Below are 14,095 nucleotides of genomic sequence, written 5' to 3'. Positions count from 1 at the left end.
TCTCTTCCTACCAGCCCCCACCCCACCGACCCACCCTACCAGCCTCTGTTATCCTAAAAAAATTAAGTTTATTGTTTAAAGGGATAATGCACAAGTATCCCCTTAACTTATGCCCGAAATCCTCGTGACACACTTATACTATACTAAGGTCCTATTACCCCCTCCTGAACTTATTTTATAAATAATTTTCTACCCATTTTCGTCCTACGTGGCACTATCTTGTGGGTCCAATGTATGTTGACATATTTTTTTCAAATTAGTGTCACGTAAGTCGAAAAGAGGTTAAAAATATTTATAAAATAAGTTCAGGGGGTAATAAAACTTTAGTATAGTATAAGTGTGTCTCTGAAATTTTAGGCATAGGTTGAGGGAGTACTTATGCATTTTATCCTTTTTTTAAAAATACTTTCAAAAAATATTTTGAACTTTAAAATTTCATCCACCCCTACCCTCGACTCCCCCCCCACCCCACTACTACCCCCTACCAGCCCCCCACCCCACTATTACCCCCCTATCAATCCCCCACCTCCACCCCCAAAAAAATTGATATTGTTTTTAAAGAAAAAATCAACTTCAAATTTTAAGTTTTTCACCCCTACCATCGAACCCCCCTCCCCCCAAAAAAAATTTAAGTTTTTTTTAAAAAAAATATTTTAAACTTCAAAATTTTATTTTTCTCATCCGCACCCTCGACCCCCTACCAGCCCCCCACCCGAAAAAAATTAATATTGTTTTTAACGAAAAATTCAACTTCAAAATTTTAATTTTTTCACCCCTACCCTCGACCCCCACCCCTACCCCAAACCCCCAAAAAAATTTTAAGTTTGTTTTTGAAAAATATTTTAAACTTCAAAATTTCATTTTTTCACTCCTACCCTCAACACCCACCCACCCACTAATTTTAAGTTTGCTTTATAAAAGAAATTTCAACTTCAAAATTATTTTCTACTCTAGTAAAAAATAAAATATATTTCTCAAAAATATTTTTCTTTCAAAAACCAAATCACTAAAATATTTTTCCGGAAAAATTTTCTAGTCACTAGCAAAACATGAGAAAATAAGTCAAATATCTACTTGTTTTCTAGGAAAATAGTTTCCTTCATACCAAACACACCTGGGTGGTGGCCTCCCTATCTCGGTCGAACGACGACAATCCTCCAACTTTCGCACCCTCCTTGAGTGCTTTAATCTCGGTCATCACGGTCTCAAGTCGTGCTCAACGCTTTCATGAAACGACACTGCAAGGAAGTGATGTCCTCATTCATCTCAAACTCGGTATGCTAGCGGCCCTTCAACTCCTTGCGAATGTTATCATTCTTCTCAAGGGTGAAGTCATCGACCTTGTTCAAGAGCTTCCTTAAAATCTCCACGACCTTCCTCGCCATGTCAACCCATGCGACCCACTTACTCCAGGTGTAACATCAATGACCTACTCATCATGATCATTGCCACTTGCTTCAAGGATTGAAAGCGGGTTAGATGTTAGCGTCTCGTTTGGTATAGAAGCATTTCCTCGCTACTCTTATGGTGCTTAATTTCCTTGTGGTTGTTGTTTCCACCATCCGGTTTGACGTTAGTGGTGCTAGTGACGTTTGTGTCTCCTTCGTTGGTCATTCTCTTAATATCAAACTTTTGTTCTAATACCACGTTGTAGTCAGGGACTTAGTGTCTCATTAATGCTCCGTGTGACACTTGACAACTTACTCACAAATCTTTCACGATCTTGTAAGCTCAAGTAAGCCCTTTAAAACTACGATTGCTAAGAGAATGGAAGAAAAACTAGGAGATCTTGTAAAGAAAGGCTTCGCATTGCTTGGAAGATTACTTACAATTTGTTGGATGACTTTGCAAATGAGAGTCTCTCTATTTATAGTGGATCAAATTGTAAATAATAATTACTACACAAGTCCCTACATATTTACATTTTAGTCTCTGTTCTAGTATATTCTATAAGTCTACAAAATTCCAAAGCCTTCTAAGAAAAGATGTAGGGAGTTCAGGGTCCTGTATCAACATCTCCACAACTCTAGATTCTTCTTCGTTGTTTTTTGCCAAATATAACTAGTGGGACATGATCGAGAGATGTAATTTAATTCATTTATGCACAAAAATATTGTAATAAAGATTAAGAATGGACAGTCCATTCACATTATTTCAAACAGTCTAGATATATGATTTAAGCAAATCACACCTTACGTAATAAAGGAATACTTGTTCATCTAGCTTAGTGATTAATTAGAGTCTCGTATTGAATTCATAATGTATTATAAAATAAAATTAATATATGAAAAGTAGTATAAAGATAGAGACAAAATAGTAATTTTTCTCTCTCAATATGTGACTTTTCATTGTATAGCACTCTTCGCAAGTACTTATTTTTTCACTATTCAATGTCGTCGTAATCACTAGACCACTAAAGTAATCGCTTGGAATTCATAATTTTTTGGGCCCAATTTTTAAAATAAACTTATACACATGACTTAAATTTATATACACTATTTTTAAATTTAAAGAAGAACATGTAAGAAGTATAAAAAAATAATTGTTAGTTTTTTTCACTTTTCTAAGGGAATGAAACATTTTTTTGAAAATAATTTTCTTATGTGGGAAATTTTGTTTTCTTATTTATCTCCTAAAAATTGACCTTATGTTATTAACTTATGAAATTCGTGAGCAGGGTTTTATTATTCTGATTTTACTTTATAATTTTTCTTGAACTTTTATTATTGTTGATATTCTTAGTTAGCAAGTATATATATTCTCGTTTTAATTATAGTGAAATAATGCAAGTAGACGAGAATGATTTAATGGAAATACTCAATCAAATAAAAAGACTTGATTCTTTTTCTAATACATATATTGCTTATAGAATAATGTTTAAAATCCTGTAATTATTGTCTTCGCCGGAAAAAAATTTCAAAACTGAAATTGATAAAATCTTATCTAAAATCAACAATGTGAAATTAAATGCATTAGCTATATTATCAATTGAAAAAGAATTATTTGAACAAATCAATTAGAAGATAGTAATTAATGACCTCACATCTAAAAAAGTTTTTAAAAATAAATTTTAAATAAATATATACATAATTTTATTTTTGTTTAAAAAAAGAAAAGAATTTAAAAAGATATTAGAGCCCCCTCTTTAAATTTGATTTTAGGCCCTCAACCTTGTTGAGTCCGTCCGGTCACTATTCACTGTCCTCCTCTAGAATAGGAAACAAAATAATGATGAAATAAAATAGTTGCAAAAAAATTTTAATAAAGAAAATAAGGTAACAATTACTATATTCTTGTTTGACTCTCAACTAAATTTCCTTCCTTATTAGTCCACCTCAAAAATCTTCATCATTCTATATTAATAGTAAATTCTTTCAAACCTCATTCCTCTCCCTCCCCAATTAGTCCACCCCCACCCCCCACCCCCTCCTTATATACCCCACCCCCTCTCCAATCATCCCCACAAAAGTAAAACCACCATTCCTCCAACAACATCCAATTAACAATCATTTCAAGAAACCATTAGATTCCCATAAATAAAGGGCCTAAAGCTTCCATATTATCCAGCTCCTTCCTTTTCTTCCCTTTTTTTTCCCTTCATTTCTTCTTTTCTCCATTTCCATAGCCAAAAAAATCAAATCTTTAACAAAATGGGTGGAAAAAAGAAGGCATTTTCCAAACCCTAACACTTAGCTTCTCTTTTTTTTTTTCAAGAAACAAATTGGGGTATGCTCAAAATTTCAAGATTTTTCAAGAATCATGTCCTCAATGAAGCACGTTGACAATATTCCATCAACCCCAGGAAAGTTTAAGGAAAAATCCCATTATAATAGGCTTAGGCTTCATTTTTCTGTAGCCAAGCTTACATTTTGGTCATTTGTGTTCTTGGGTTTGATCTTTATATGTTTTTTTAAATCAACATCTTCATCTTCATCCCCTGTATCTTCAGATCTCTCAAGAAGATCTCTTAGAACAAGTTCTTATGATGGTCCAGCTTGGGAGAAAAGGATTAAAGCCTCAGCAAAAATCAGGTCAACAAATGGTATTTCTGTTTTGGTTACTGGTGCTGCTGGTTTTGTAGGTACACATGTTTCATCTGCGTTGAAACGACGCGGTGATGGCGTTGTGGGGTTAGACAATTTCAATGATTATTATGATCCATCGTTGAAAAGAGCCCGGCAAACTCTGTTAGAGAGTGCCGGGGTCTACATTGTAGAGGGTGACATCAATGATGTCGCCCTCTTAAAGAAATTATTCGATATTGTGCAATTTAGTCATGTTATGCATTTGGCTGCACAAGCTGGTGTTAGATATGCTATGGAAAATCCTAGCTCATATGTGCATAGTAACATTGCTGGTTTAGTTAATCTTCTTGAATTTTGCAAAAATGCTAATCCTCAACCTGCTATTGTATGGGCATCATCAAGTTCTGTTTATGGATTGAATACTAAGGTTCCGTTTTCGGAGTCAGATAGAACAGATCAACCAGCTAGTCTATATGCTGCAACTAAGAAAGCGGGCGAAGAAATTGCTCATACATATAATCATATATATGGTCTTTCACTTACTGGATTGCGATTTTTCACTGTTTATGGACCATGGGGCAGGCCAGATATGGCGTATTTCTTTTTCACGAGGGATATGTTGAAGGGGAAGTCTATATCGATCTTTGAGGGAGCGGATCATGGGACTGTTGCTAGGGACTTTACCTACATTGATGACATAGTAAAGGGTTGTTTGGGAGCGTTGGACACGGCTGAGAAGAGCACGGGAAGTGGTGGGAAAAAGAAAGGTCCTGCTCAATTGCGCGTGTTCAATTTAGGAAACACTTCTCCTGTGCCTGTTTCGGATCTTGTTACCATTTTGGAAAGGTTACTAAAGGTGAAAGCTAAACGAGCTGTGATGAAGTTGCCAAGGAACGGTGATGTTCAGTTTACTCATGCTAATATAAGCTTAGCGCAAAGGGAACTTGGATATAAGCCTACAACAGATTTACAGACAGGGCTTAAGAAATTCGTTCGATGGTACCTTAGCTACTATGGTGAGGGAAAGAAGAGCGCGCAGTGATCATACATTCTTTCAATTCTTGGTTCATTTACATTCATGTTATTGTTTTAAGCATACATCGTGTATCGCCACAATTTTCTTCATTTCATTATATTCTAATGATGGGATACACTGAGCATATATATACACGATCCCACGATGAAGCTGTGTGATTGATTGACATTGTAATTTTTCAGGAAATTTAATTTGTATCAAATGCAACCTGAAACCAACTTTTATTATACCATTGTTGTAGTTTTACAGAGCTCATGATTGATAGACAATTGCTTATTAATATACTCTACTTATATACTAGTATATACATAAGATACATGTATTATACATCCACCAACTACTTTTTAAGTGGTTTGATCAGCTAGTGGCCAGTTTCTGTAGTGTCATTGGTTTACGCTTGACCTGAAGGGATTGTTCTATGCCAGTTGAAATGATTATATTAAGGAATAACTAGTTACTATCATTATTGACCAGTGAATCATTGTAATATATATTTGGATGTTTGTAATCACAAATGTTTATTTTAAAAAACAAAAATGAAGATATGTGATTTATTGGTGTGACTCATTTGGAATTTTGATATCTTGTTTATGTATTATGATATGCTCATTCGGTACGATGGTATGAGAATTGAATTATTATATTTTTCGGTAAATTTCATAAATTGCGAATTTTCATGCTTTTGATTAAAAAATACAACTTACAAATTCAAACACAACTTCAACTTCAAATCTATCTAAAATTTTTAAATCATTAATTCATATCGTCGAAATTAGCCCAAAATCCAAACTTTTATTTCCAAAAAGGACATAGAGTGTGTTTGGTATGAAAAATGTTTTTCAATTTTCTCATGTTTGGTTGGGGCAAAAGTTTTGGAAAATGTTTTCCAAATCAACGTTTTTTCCTCAAAATTAAGGAAAATGACTTCCCTTTAAAAATTAAGGAAAACATTTTTCAAAGATTTCATCCAATTTCAAATTACAACTTTTTTGGGGAAAAATATCAATTTTTTAAAAAATATTTTCAATTTCAAAATTTTATTTTTTCACTCGATCTCTGACCCCCCCCCCCTCAACACCCCCCCTCCCTAAAAAATTAATTTTGCTTTTTAAAAATATTTTCAACTACAAATTTTTATTTTTAAACTCCTACCTCCCCCCCCCCCAGGCCAGCCCCCTCACCCCAAACCCCACCCCCCCCCCCCCCCAAAAAAAGATTAATTTTATTTTTTAAAAATACTATCAACTTCAAATTTTTATTTTGTCGCTCCTACCCCCTCCCTCTGCCCCCTTCCCCCCCCACTACCCCCCCCCCCTATCACCACCACCCAAAAAAAATTGTTTTTAGAAAATATTTTCAATTTCATAAATTATTTTGTATTCTAGTAAAAATAAAAGATGTTCCTCAAAAATATTTTTCATCGATAAATCAAACACTAAAAATTATTTCCAAAAAATATTTTTTACTCACCAACCAAACATGAGATAAATGTTTGCAATTTCCTTTATCCTTGTAATTTATTCCCCTTTACATAGTCATAGTCGGTGATTTCTCTAAAAGTTGTCCAATCTAGCATTACCTTTTCTTTTCTGTTTTAATTCTTTTGGGATACATAACGGAACGTTAGTTAAAATCTAAGTCCATAACACATGATATTCCTATTATGCTTTGGCAGTTATTCCTTACTTGTATCAAAAGATTGTTTTTATCTATACTTGTATATGTTGTCACTATGACACCAAGAGAATACGACTAGTAAATTAAGCATAATACGTTTAAGATTCTAAATATGAGGTGAATTTTAGAATAAATTGAAGAACAAAAAACGAAATAAAGCAGTTTTGGCCCTAAAACAGTTTTTCAAATGCTCTTCTTTCTCTCATAACAGAACTTCATATTATTCTTTTTATACATATATAATGCATATTCAAATATAACTTCAATTTTTGAAGTATTATTGTTGAGCTTCAATTGCAAAAACTCTCTCGACGATTTCAGCTTAGAGATTATGTCTAGAGTATTTTGCTGATCAAATCAACACCCAAGTAAATTATTCCATCCCATTTTTTCGCATAATTTATACAACATTTGCTAGCTAGTAAGGAAATAAATTCATGTGTAAAATTAATACGACTTTTAATTTGTAATTTAGAAACCACATAACTAATAGTTCTCTAACGTATGCAAGAAGCGCTAGATTTATTCTTCTCATCTACCTACAAATTCTATGAAATAATCAAAGATCTACCTAAATATTCAATGAAATAACTGATATAGCCACAAGCTAAACCAAACATTATTTTAAAATAGAGTAATAGCAAATGATTGCAACGGCTGGATTGTCACACTTGGACCACTCTAGTATATACAGTTAAGACTTACTAATTAAACAGGCCTAATATTCACCAGTAATGTTTCCAATACCCACACGACTAAATATGAATTTACACCGGAAGGTCCTACATTGGCGTCTAAAGCACTCCATACCTAAAGCAACTCCATACCCAAGGATACAATTGCGGTTAATTAAACAAAGTTTCATATATAGGCAGCAACTGCTCAAACATTGCTCGATTGGGCCAAATAACCTATTAATAGTATGCCTGAGATGGCCATTATTTCTATTTCTGTAACTGCAATATGAATCATGAAAGCTCAATTGGACTTCTCAAGGATGGAAAATAAAAGTATAACACAGGTCTTCAGTACCAGAGCGGCAAGTATAACCATTATCGAGAATTTCACAAGATGATAATTAAAACATAGCTAAACTAAAATAAGTATACCACAGATAACAAGTCTCAATGTCAAAATCTCAAACAAGAAATTACGTGAAGCCCCCTATCATCTCCTCGAGTACATAATTTTGTTCACCAAATCAAGTATCCTGGCCATGCCAAAACAGCTTAATGTAGAATTTCTAAGATATGACTTGGCAAAGAAAGTAGCACTCTGAATGCTCCCTTTGTCATCTCTTATGCCACAAGAGTACTGGCAGTGGTAGATTCACTGCAACCAAAAAAAAAGTGAAATTAGTATAAGCAAATCACAATTTTGAGAGAAGACCTCGATAGGAGGGTTACCAAAAAAAAAACAGTGTTGACCTACACATAATTAGATATGTGCACACAAAAAGCTGCACCAACTTCAGTAAATACCTGACTCATAAGACAGGAAAAATGAACACTTTTTCTAATTTCTCCGGGCAACCTAAGTTCCACCAGAATATGAAACAACAACCTGACAAAGCCTAATGTGGTTGCTCCCATCCCTATAAAGGTCTTGTCATTAGACAGTATGGACTCATACAGATGGATCTAAAGCGGTTGTAAGCTGCACAAACATGTCCAATCATCCTACAGATCCAAGAGACCTGTCTGCGAAACTGATACACGTATGAATATGAAACCAAACCTCAAAGATATGAGGCCACTACATATACTAATGAGAGTCGGCAGGTACCTCACGAAATTAGTCAAGGTGCACTAAAGCTATCTCATGCACCAAGTTATAAAAAAGAAATATCAGATATGAGGCAACTAGGTTGAAGGTTGGCAAGAAAATGAAGATTGCCATAAATCATTTTGTGTACTTCCCATCAATAGTGGAAGGATGAATATGTACTTTTGTCAAACTCAAGCAACAAAGAGAAGTGAGGGTGCCTCGGCATGTATACTATAAACAACCCAAATGAGGACAACCAGTCCCTTGAAACCAAACACTTCATATCAAGGTGTCACAATGGTTCCATAGAACCACACAAATAGTCTCTAACAGGAAATCGAAGATGTATTACTATATTGCAAATGAAATAATCATTGCAGTCGCTGAATCACATTCTTCAACTGAAATAAACCTTTTCACCAAAATATGAGAGAATTATCAGCAGATTAAGAAGTTAATTCATAGAGAATATGAGAGAATTATCAGCATGCTTAGATAAAGAAGTTAATTCGTAGAGAATCGACCATTTTAACATATTATATTTGCAAGTGCAACATAAACCTAGAATAAAACAAAACCAAAGCAGTCGTCCACTACTAAAGTCAAATAGAAAGACTGGACTTACTACTTCCAGACTGGTGGAAGCTTTTTTGTTTTCTTGTAGTAGCGAGCAAGTCGGTGAATCCTGCTCTCAACAAGAATCAACCTAAACTTGGAATCCTTGTCTTTCCTGTTTCTCTCAAGATGCTTCCGGATTGCAACTGCTTTTTTGATAAGGTGGTAGAGATCCTCGGGAATCTCAGGAGCAAGTCCTAGAAAATTAAGAATCATTATATTATCAGATAATTTCCATGAGACAAGTAATATCTACTAAAAACACATATACCAAATAAGTACCATGAGCCTTCAAAATTCTGAGAATCTTGCTACCAGTTACACTCTTCACCTGAGCAATGCCATGGGAATCACGAAGAATAACACCAATTTGAGAGGGTGTTAAACCTTTTTTGGCAAACTTGCAGATGTTATCTTCAACCTGAAACACAAGAGAATGCTGTTCATTAAAATACTAGAAATAAGTGCATCATATTACTCAATCTTAACACATAAATTTCTGGGTAATGTTTTGAATTTTAGCAGAAAACAGACAAGTTATTTCCTGAAGTTCCCTAATTTAAATAAACAGAAAAGAGCAACAAAGCTCAACTGATGCTAGTGAAGGGAAAAGGTTCAACTGATCCACAAAGGAAGAAGTTCAACCGTTTCTTACTCTCTCCATTCCAGTTATATAGCAACATTTCCTTTTTAGTCTATTCCAAAAAGAGTGGCAGTTTTCTGAATTTGAAAATTTTAGGATTTCGAACATCACCCTTATTATTCCTTTAGAAACTGGCTCAGACCCCATTAGCTTTAAAAGTGAACAATATATGATTGATTTATTAGATAGAAAGTTAATGTTCAAGACATAAAGCTACAACATGTCAGATCTCTTACATGTTTGTGCATGATTTGGTTTTTACCCCCTTTTTTCCTCACACTATTGTGGAGATTCCACTTAATTTTCCCGCGGATTTGCTTATTGCAAACAGAAAGAGAAATTCTTAAATCACTGCATTGTTTACCAAAACCACCATACAGACGCATGGATTTTTTTAAATAACTGTGGTGTCCAGGGAGCCAAGGGTCTATCGGAAACAACCTCTGAGGTAGAAGTAAGGTTTGCATACATTGTACCTTCCCAGCTCCCACTTAGTGAGACTACACTAGGCATATTGTTGGAAACATAGTGTTAGGGCCAGCTTGCGCACAACCTCGTCTAATTCTACAGGACGCCTACAGCCTACTAGCTCCCAACAACAACTAGTACAGATGCATTGAAGATATCAAGCAACATTATTCAACCAAGTCAATAGAATACTAACAGTAAACACACACATGATTCAAAACCTATAGGTGATGAATATAACCACTCAATTTCGCAGAAATTGGCAACTGCTTGCAAAATGAATGGTGTTCTTAACCATCAGGATTACAAACAAAACACTGGAACCTTGATCTTCTTGATCCCCAAGAAGGAAGACAGAGTTGAAAGATGAGTTTTTCTTCAATTAAAGAGCTTACAAATTTGAAATATATTTCACAGATTCGGGAAAGACCTGATGGTCGTGATAATAAAGCGGGGCAACTAAGGATTTTGGAATTGAATTAGATATTGGAAATGAATTTTTGGTGATATGGACACCCCATGTGACCATGTCAATGTGAAGACAAAAGATGAACCATATCAAGTCGATTTTTGACTCTGTATTGCTCTTTACCATGTTTTCCGTTAAAAATCTAACCAAAGGGCTGTCAAGGGTATAAGTGACACGTGGTATATAATTAGGTGATTTGGCAAAAGTTTTTTCCCATTAATTAAACTCCATGCCTATCAAACTTTTCCACATAAAGTGGAACCGAGGGAGGATAAAGAAACTCTCAACTAACACTAGTGATGGGAAATATGTTCTTGTGCTAACTTATAAACTACAGGAAACCAAAATGCACCTGCATTTTACAAGCCACATTCTTTAAATGTAAAATGGCTCATAGCTTTACAGCGAATAAGGTGAAGGGATAGTCTCTCATTGTCTTTGTCACATTACTACATCCTTACCTAGCATAGTTAAGCCACATCTTACCCAAGCAAACACATACACCTTATTTTTATCTTTTCAATCATAGAAAATAAACTTCAATGACTAAACAGTACAAGACTGAATTTTTCCACTATACAGAGAAAACTAGGGCCCGTTTAGCCATAGATTTTGCACATCAATCTTGGGAAAAAACTTGGCAAATTTTGTTTGTCCATACACATTTCTATTATTTGGCAAATTTTCCAAATTCCCAAATACTAGAAAAAACTAGTATTTGGGACAAATTCCATTATTTGGAAAGTTTTAAAAATTCAATTTTTACCCTTAACTTTTTATTTTACAAAAATAATAATATTTATTAATACCAACTAATTCATTTATCTCCCATCACATGGTATATAAATTAGTAGTTCTATTTTTATTCAATATAAGAAAATTTACTCAATATTTTATTTTGGTAGATAAATATTACGTTGTTGATGCTGGTCTACGGAACACAAGAGGATTTTTAACTCCATTCAAAGGAATGCGCTATCATTTGCAGGACTACCGAGGAAGTGAAAGAGAGCCTAAGAATGGAAAAGAGCTATTTAACTATAGACATGCTTCTCTACGCAATGTAATTGAAAGAACTTTTGGTGCGCGGAAAAGTAGATTCAGAATACTAAGACAAGGCATGAACAACTATGAATGTGACATGCAAGTGAAAATAGTAATTGCTTGCGCTGTATTGCATAATTTTTTACGTGAACACCAAAGTAGTGATGGAATATTCAATGAATATGAAAATGATGATATGGTTGTTGATGAAAGTGACGAACTATTGGCTCAGGGAAACAACATCGCTTCATCTTCTAGATCATCTGATTCGGAAATGCAAGCTCATCGAGAAGAGATTGTTCATAAAATGTGGGAAGATTATATTAAAGAATAGGTTGAGCTCTTTCAGAGAGAAAGCATAGGTTCTTCAGTGATTGCAATATTTATTTCCTTTTGTTTTCTTCTCTTTTTTTTCCCGAATTTATATTAGTTGTATTTTCATTATCATGATTAGTACCAAGACCTTTTCACTATACGAATATTTACTGTAATGATTCTTGTTAATTTGTTGCGGAAGTCATAAATATTGTTACATGAGATTTCTATTGTGCTATGTAATACAAATTTATGGTTAGTTTGATAGTTTTAAAAACTTATGGGTATAAATCATATTTCTTAAAAAAATGAAATATGTTTCTCAAATTCTATGGCCAAACACATGGTAAAATTTCACCCAAATTTTTATCCAAATAATATTTGCCAAAAATATTTCAATATCTATGGCCAAACGCTAGCTAAATGTTACTTCGAAAATGCATGTTGTAAAGCACAAGAATCTTAATTAAACGGGAGTGAATTCCACCTACACCCCCATAGCACATTCCTCAAATACCACTGTTCCAACTAGTCAAATGAGGGACACAATAGAGCAAACAGGATATGGCACTTCAATTGGCATATTTTAACAGGAAAACAACATTAATCAAATAACATGAACCCAAGTGTTTAAGTATTAGAACGCAAATCTACAGTAGCATCATAATTACAAAACAAGCAAGCCATTACTCCAATAAAAATATGATCTGGTTCCTTAGCGATTATACTAAAATGATTAGTAATTACTTACATCTGGTGCAGATATTTTGAGCCAACTTGGTGGAGTCCTCTTGTATGGGAGTGCTGAAGCAGAAATACCCTTACTGTGAACCAAACAAAATTGCAAAATAAGTATTACTACATTGTTCCATTAACCTATGGGTTTACAGAGATGAAGAAAGAATGAATGAACTAACCCTCGACTGTGCATACGACCCATCTTCGCTGCCGGTGTGTTTCTGGGGCTGCTGTCCGGTTAGCTCTGAAGAAGGAAACCCTAGAATGGACAAAGAGCCGAGATTAGGATTTTTTTTTTAATATAAATACTTTATTTGCTATCAACTCCTTTAATATATTTTGAATTGCATATTAGACCATCTAAAAGAGCTCAAAATATGCACTAATGCATCGTTTGGTATAATGTATAAGAATACTATTGAATATGTTATCGTAATAATATTGATATTGCAAAAAGGCATAAAATCTCCTTAAACTTGTATTAAAAAATCAGTTTCACGCTTCAAATCGTTTGTGATTCACGCAACTGGAGTGCGTGAATTTGTTTTTTCTCATTTTTACCCTGCCTACATGGCACCAACGTTAACATTATACTTCAATGTTAAAGTTGAAGTGAAACCCCCAATTCCTCTTCCCCCAAAATCCTCTTCCCCAATTTCTCTTCCCCAAAATCCATTTAGAACCCTAAATCTCCAATTCTCTCTTCTTCTCTAAATCTCCAAGTTTCTCTCTTCTTCTCTAAATATCCAAGTTTTTCTCTTCTTCTCTAAATCGATTCTCTTTTATTAAATGTTGCAAATTTCAGTGAATATCGAGGAAGTTAATATATGCAAGTGTGGTTATTATTGTCGACTGAAAACTTCGAGGACTCCTTTGAACCCAGGTCGTTGATTTTTTGGATGCAAATCATCAAAGGTTTGTTATTTTTCGAACAAAAACTGTTCTTGTTGTACTATTTGAAAAATCAATATTTTTGTATATTTATTACGTCTTACTACTGTTATATGGTTTGTAGGAAAATGGTGGATGTGGATATTTTAGATGGATTGATCCGTCGCTTGAAAATGTTGATGAATCATCCTCAATGAATAGACTCGTAGACGGTCAAAATCTAATAGATCGACTAAAGAGAAAAGTGAAAGAGCTTGAAGAAGAAAAAGATTCTTTGAAATTTCAATTGAATGAAAGTGAAGTGAAATTGATGGTATTGAACAAGAAGCTTAAGGAAGTTGAACTCCAAAGGGATTGGGAAAATGTCAAATTTAATCGAGTTGTGATTGTTTTTCTTTGTCTACTAA

The 14,095-nt window shown here is 34.2% G+C and overlaps 2 protein-coding genes across 2 annotated transcripts; one reads left to right on the top strand and one right to left on the bottom strand.

The window, feature by feature from the left end:
• Positions 1-3,468: 3,468 nt before the first annotated feature.
• LOC101245594 (UDP-glucuronate 4-epimerase 3-like) lies at positions 3,469-5,288 on the top strand. The gene has a single exon (XM_004248513.5). It carries the CDS (start codon positions 3,760-3,762, stop codon positions 5,065-5,067), a length of 1,308 nt encoding a protein of 435 aa, XP_004248561.1. The 5' UTR covers positions 3,469-3,759; the 3' UTR covers positions 5,068-5,288.
• A 2,474-nt stretch (positions 5,289-7,762) lies between these two features.
• Positions 7,763-13,176, bottom strand: LOC101245893 (small ribosomal subunit protein uS15). Its single transcript, XM_004248514.5, has 5 exons — positions 12,977-13,176; positions 12,811-12,883; positions 9,403-9,541; positions 9,131-9,317; positions 7,763-8,070 (listed from the first exon to the last, which is right to left on the bottom strand). The coding sequence occupies exons 1-5, from the start codon at positions 12,997-12,999 to the stop codon at positions 8,037-8,039; spliced, it is 456 nt and encodes a 151-aa protein (XP_004248562.1). The 5' UTR covers positions 13,000-13,176; the 3' UTR covers positions 7,763-8,036.
• Positions 13,177-14,095: the final 919 nt, after the last annotated feature.

This window comes from Solanum lycopersicum, chromosome 10 (assembly GCF_036512215.1).
Source record: "Solanum lycopersicum chromosome 10, SLM_r2.1".
Lineage (NCBI taxonomy): Eukaryota > Viridiplantae > Streptophyta > Magnoliopsida > Solanales > Solanaceae > Solanum > Solanum lycopersicum.
Note: the sequence above shows the minus strand (reverse complement) of the source record. Positions and strands in the feature narration are given on the sequence as shown.

Coding starts and splice junctions, on each gene's coding strand:
- LOC101245594 (XM_004248513.5), top strand. CDS start 3,760: ATGTCCTCAATGAAGCACGTTGACAATATTCCATCAACCCCAGGAAAG.
- LOC101245893 (XM_004248514.5), bottom strand. CDS start 12,999: ATGGGTCGTATGCACAGTCGAGG. Junction 12,884..12,976: donor GGTCGTATGCACAGTCGAGG/GTTAGTTCATTC, acceptor TTTGGTTCACAG/TAAGGGTATTTCTGCTTCAG. Junction 8,071..9,130: donor CTTCCACCAGTCTGGAAGTA/GTAAGTCCAGTC, acceptor TTTTGGTTGCAG/TGAATCTACCACTGCCAGTA.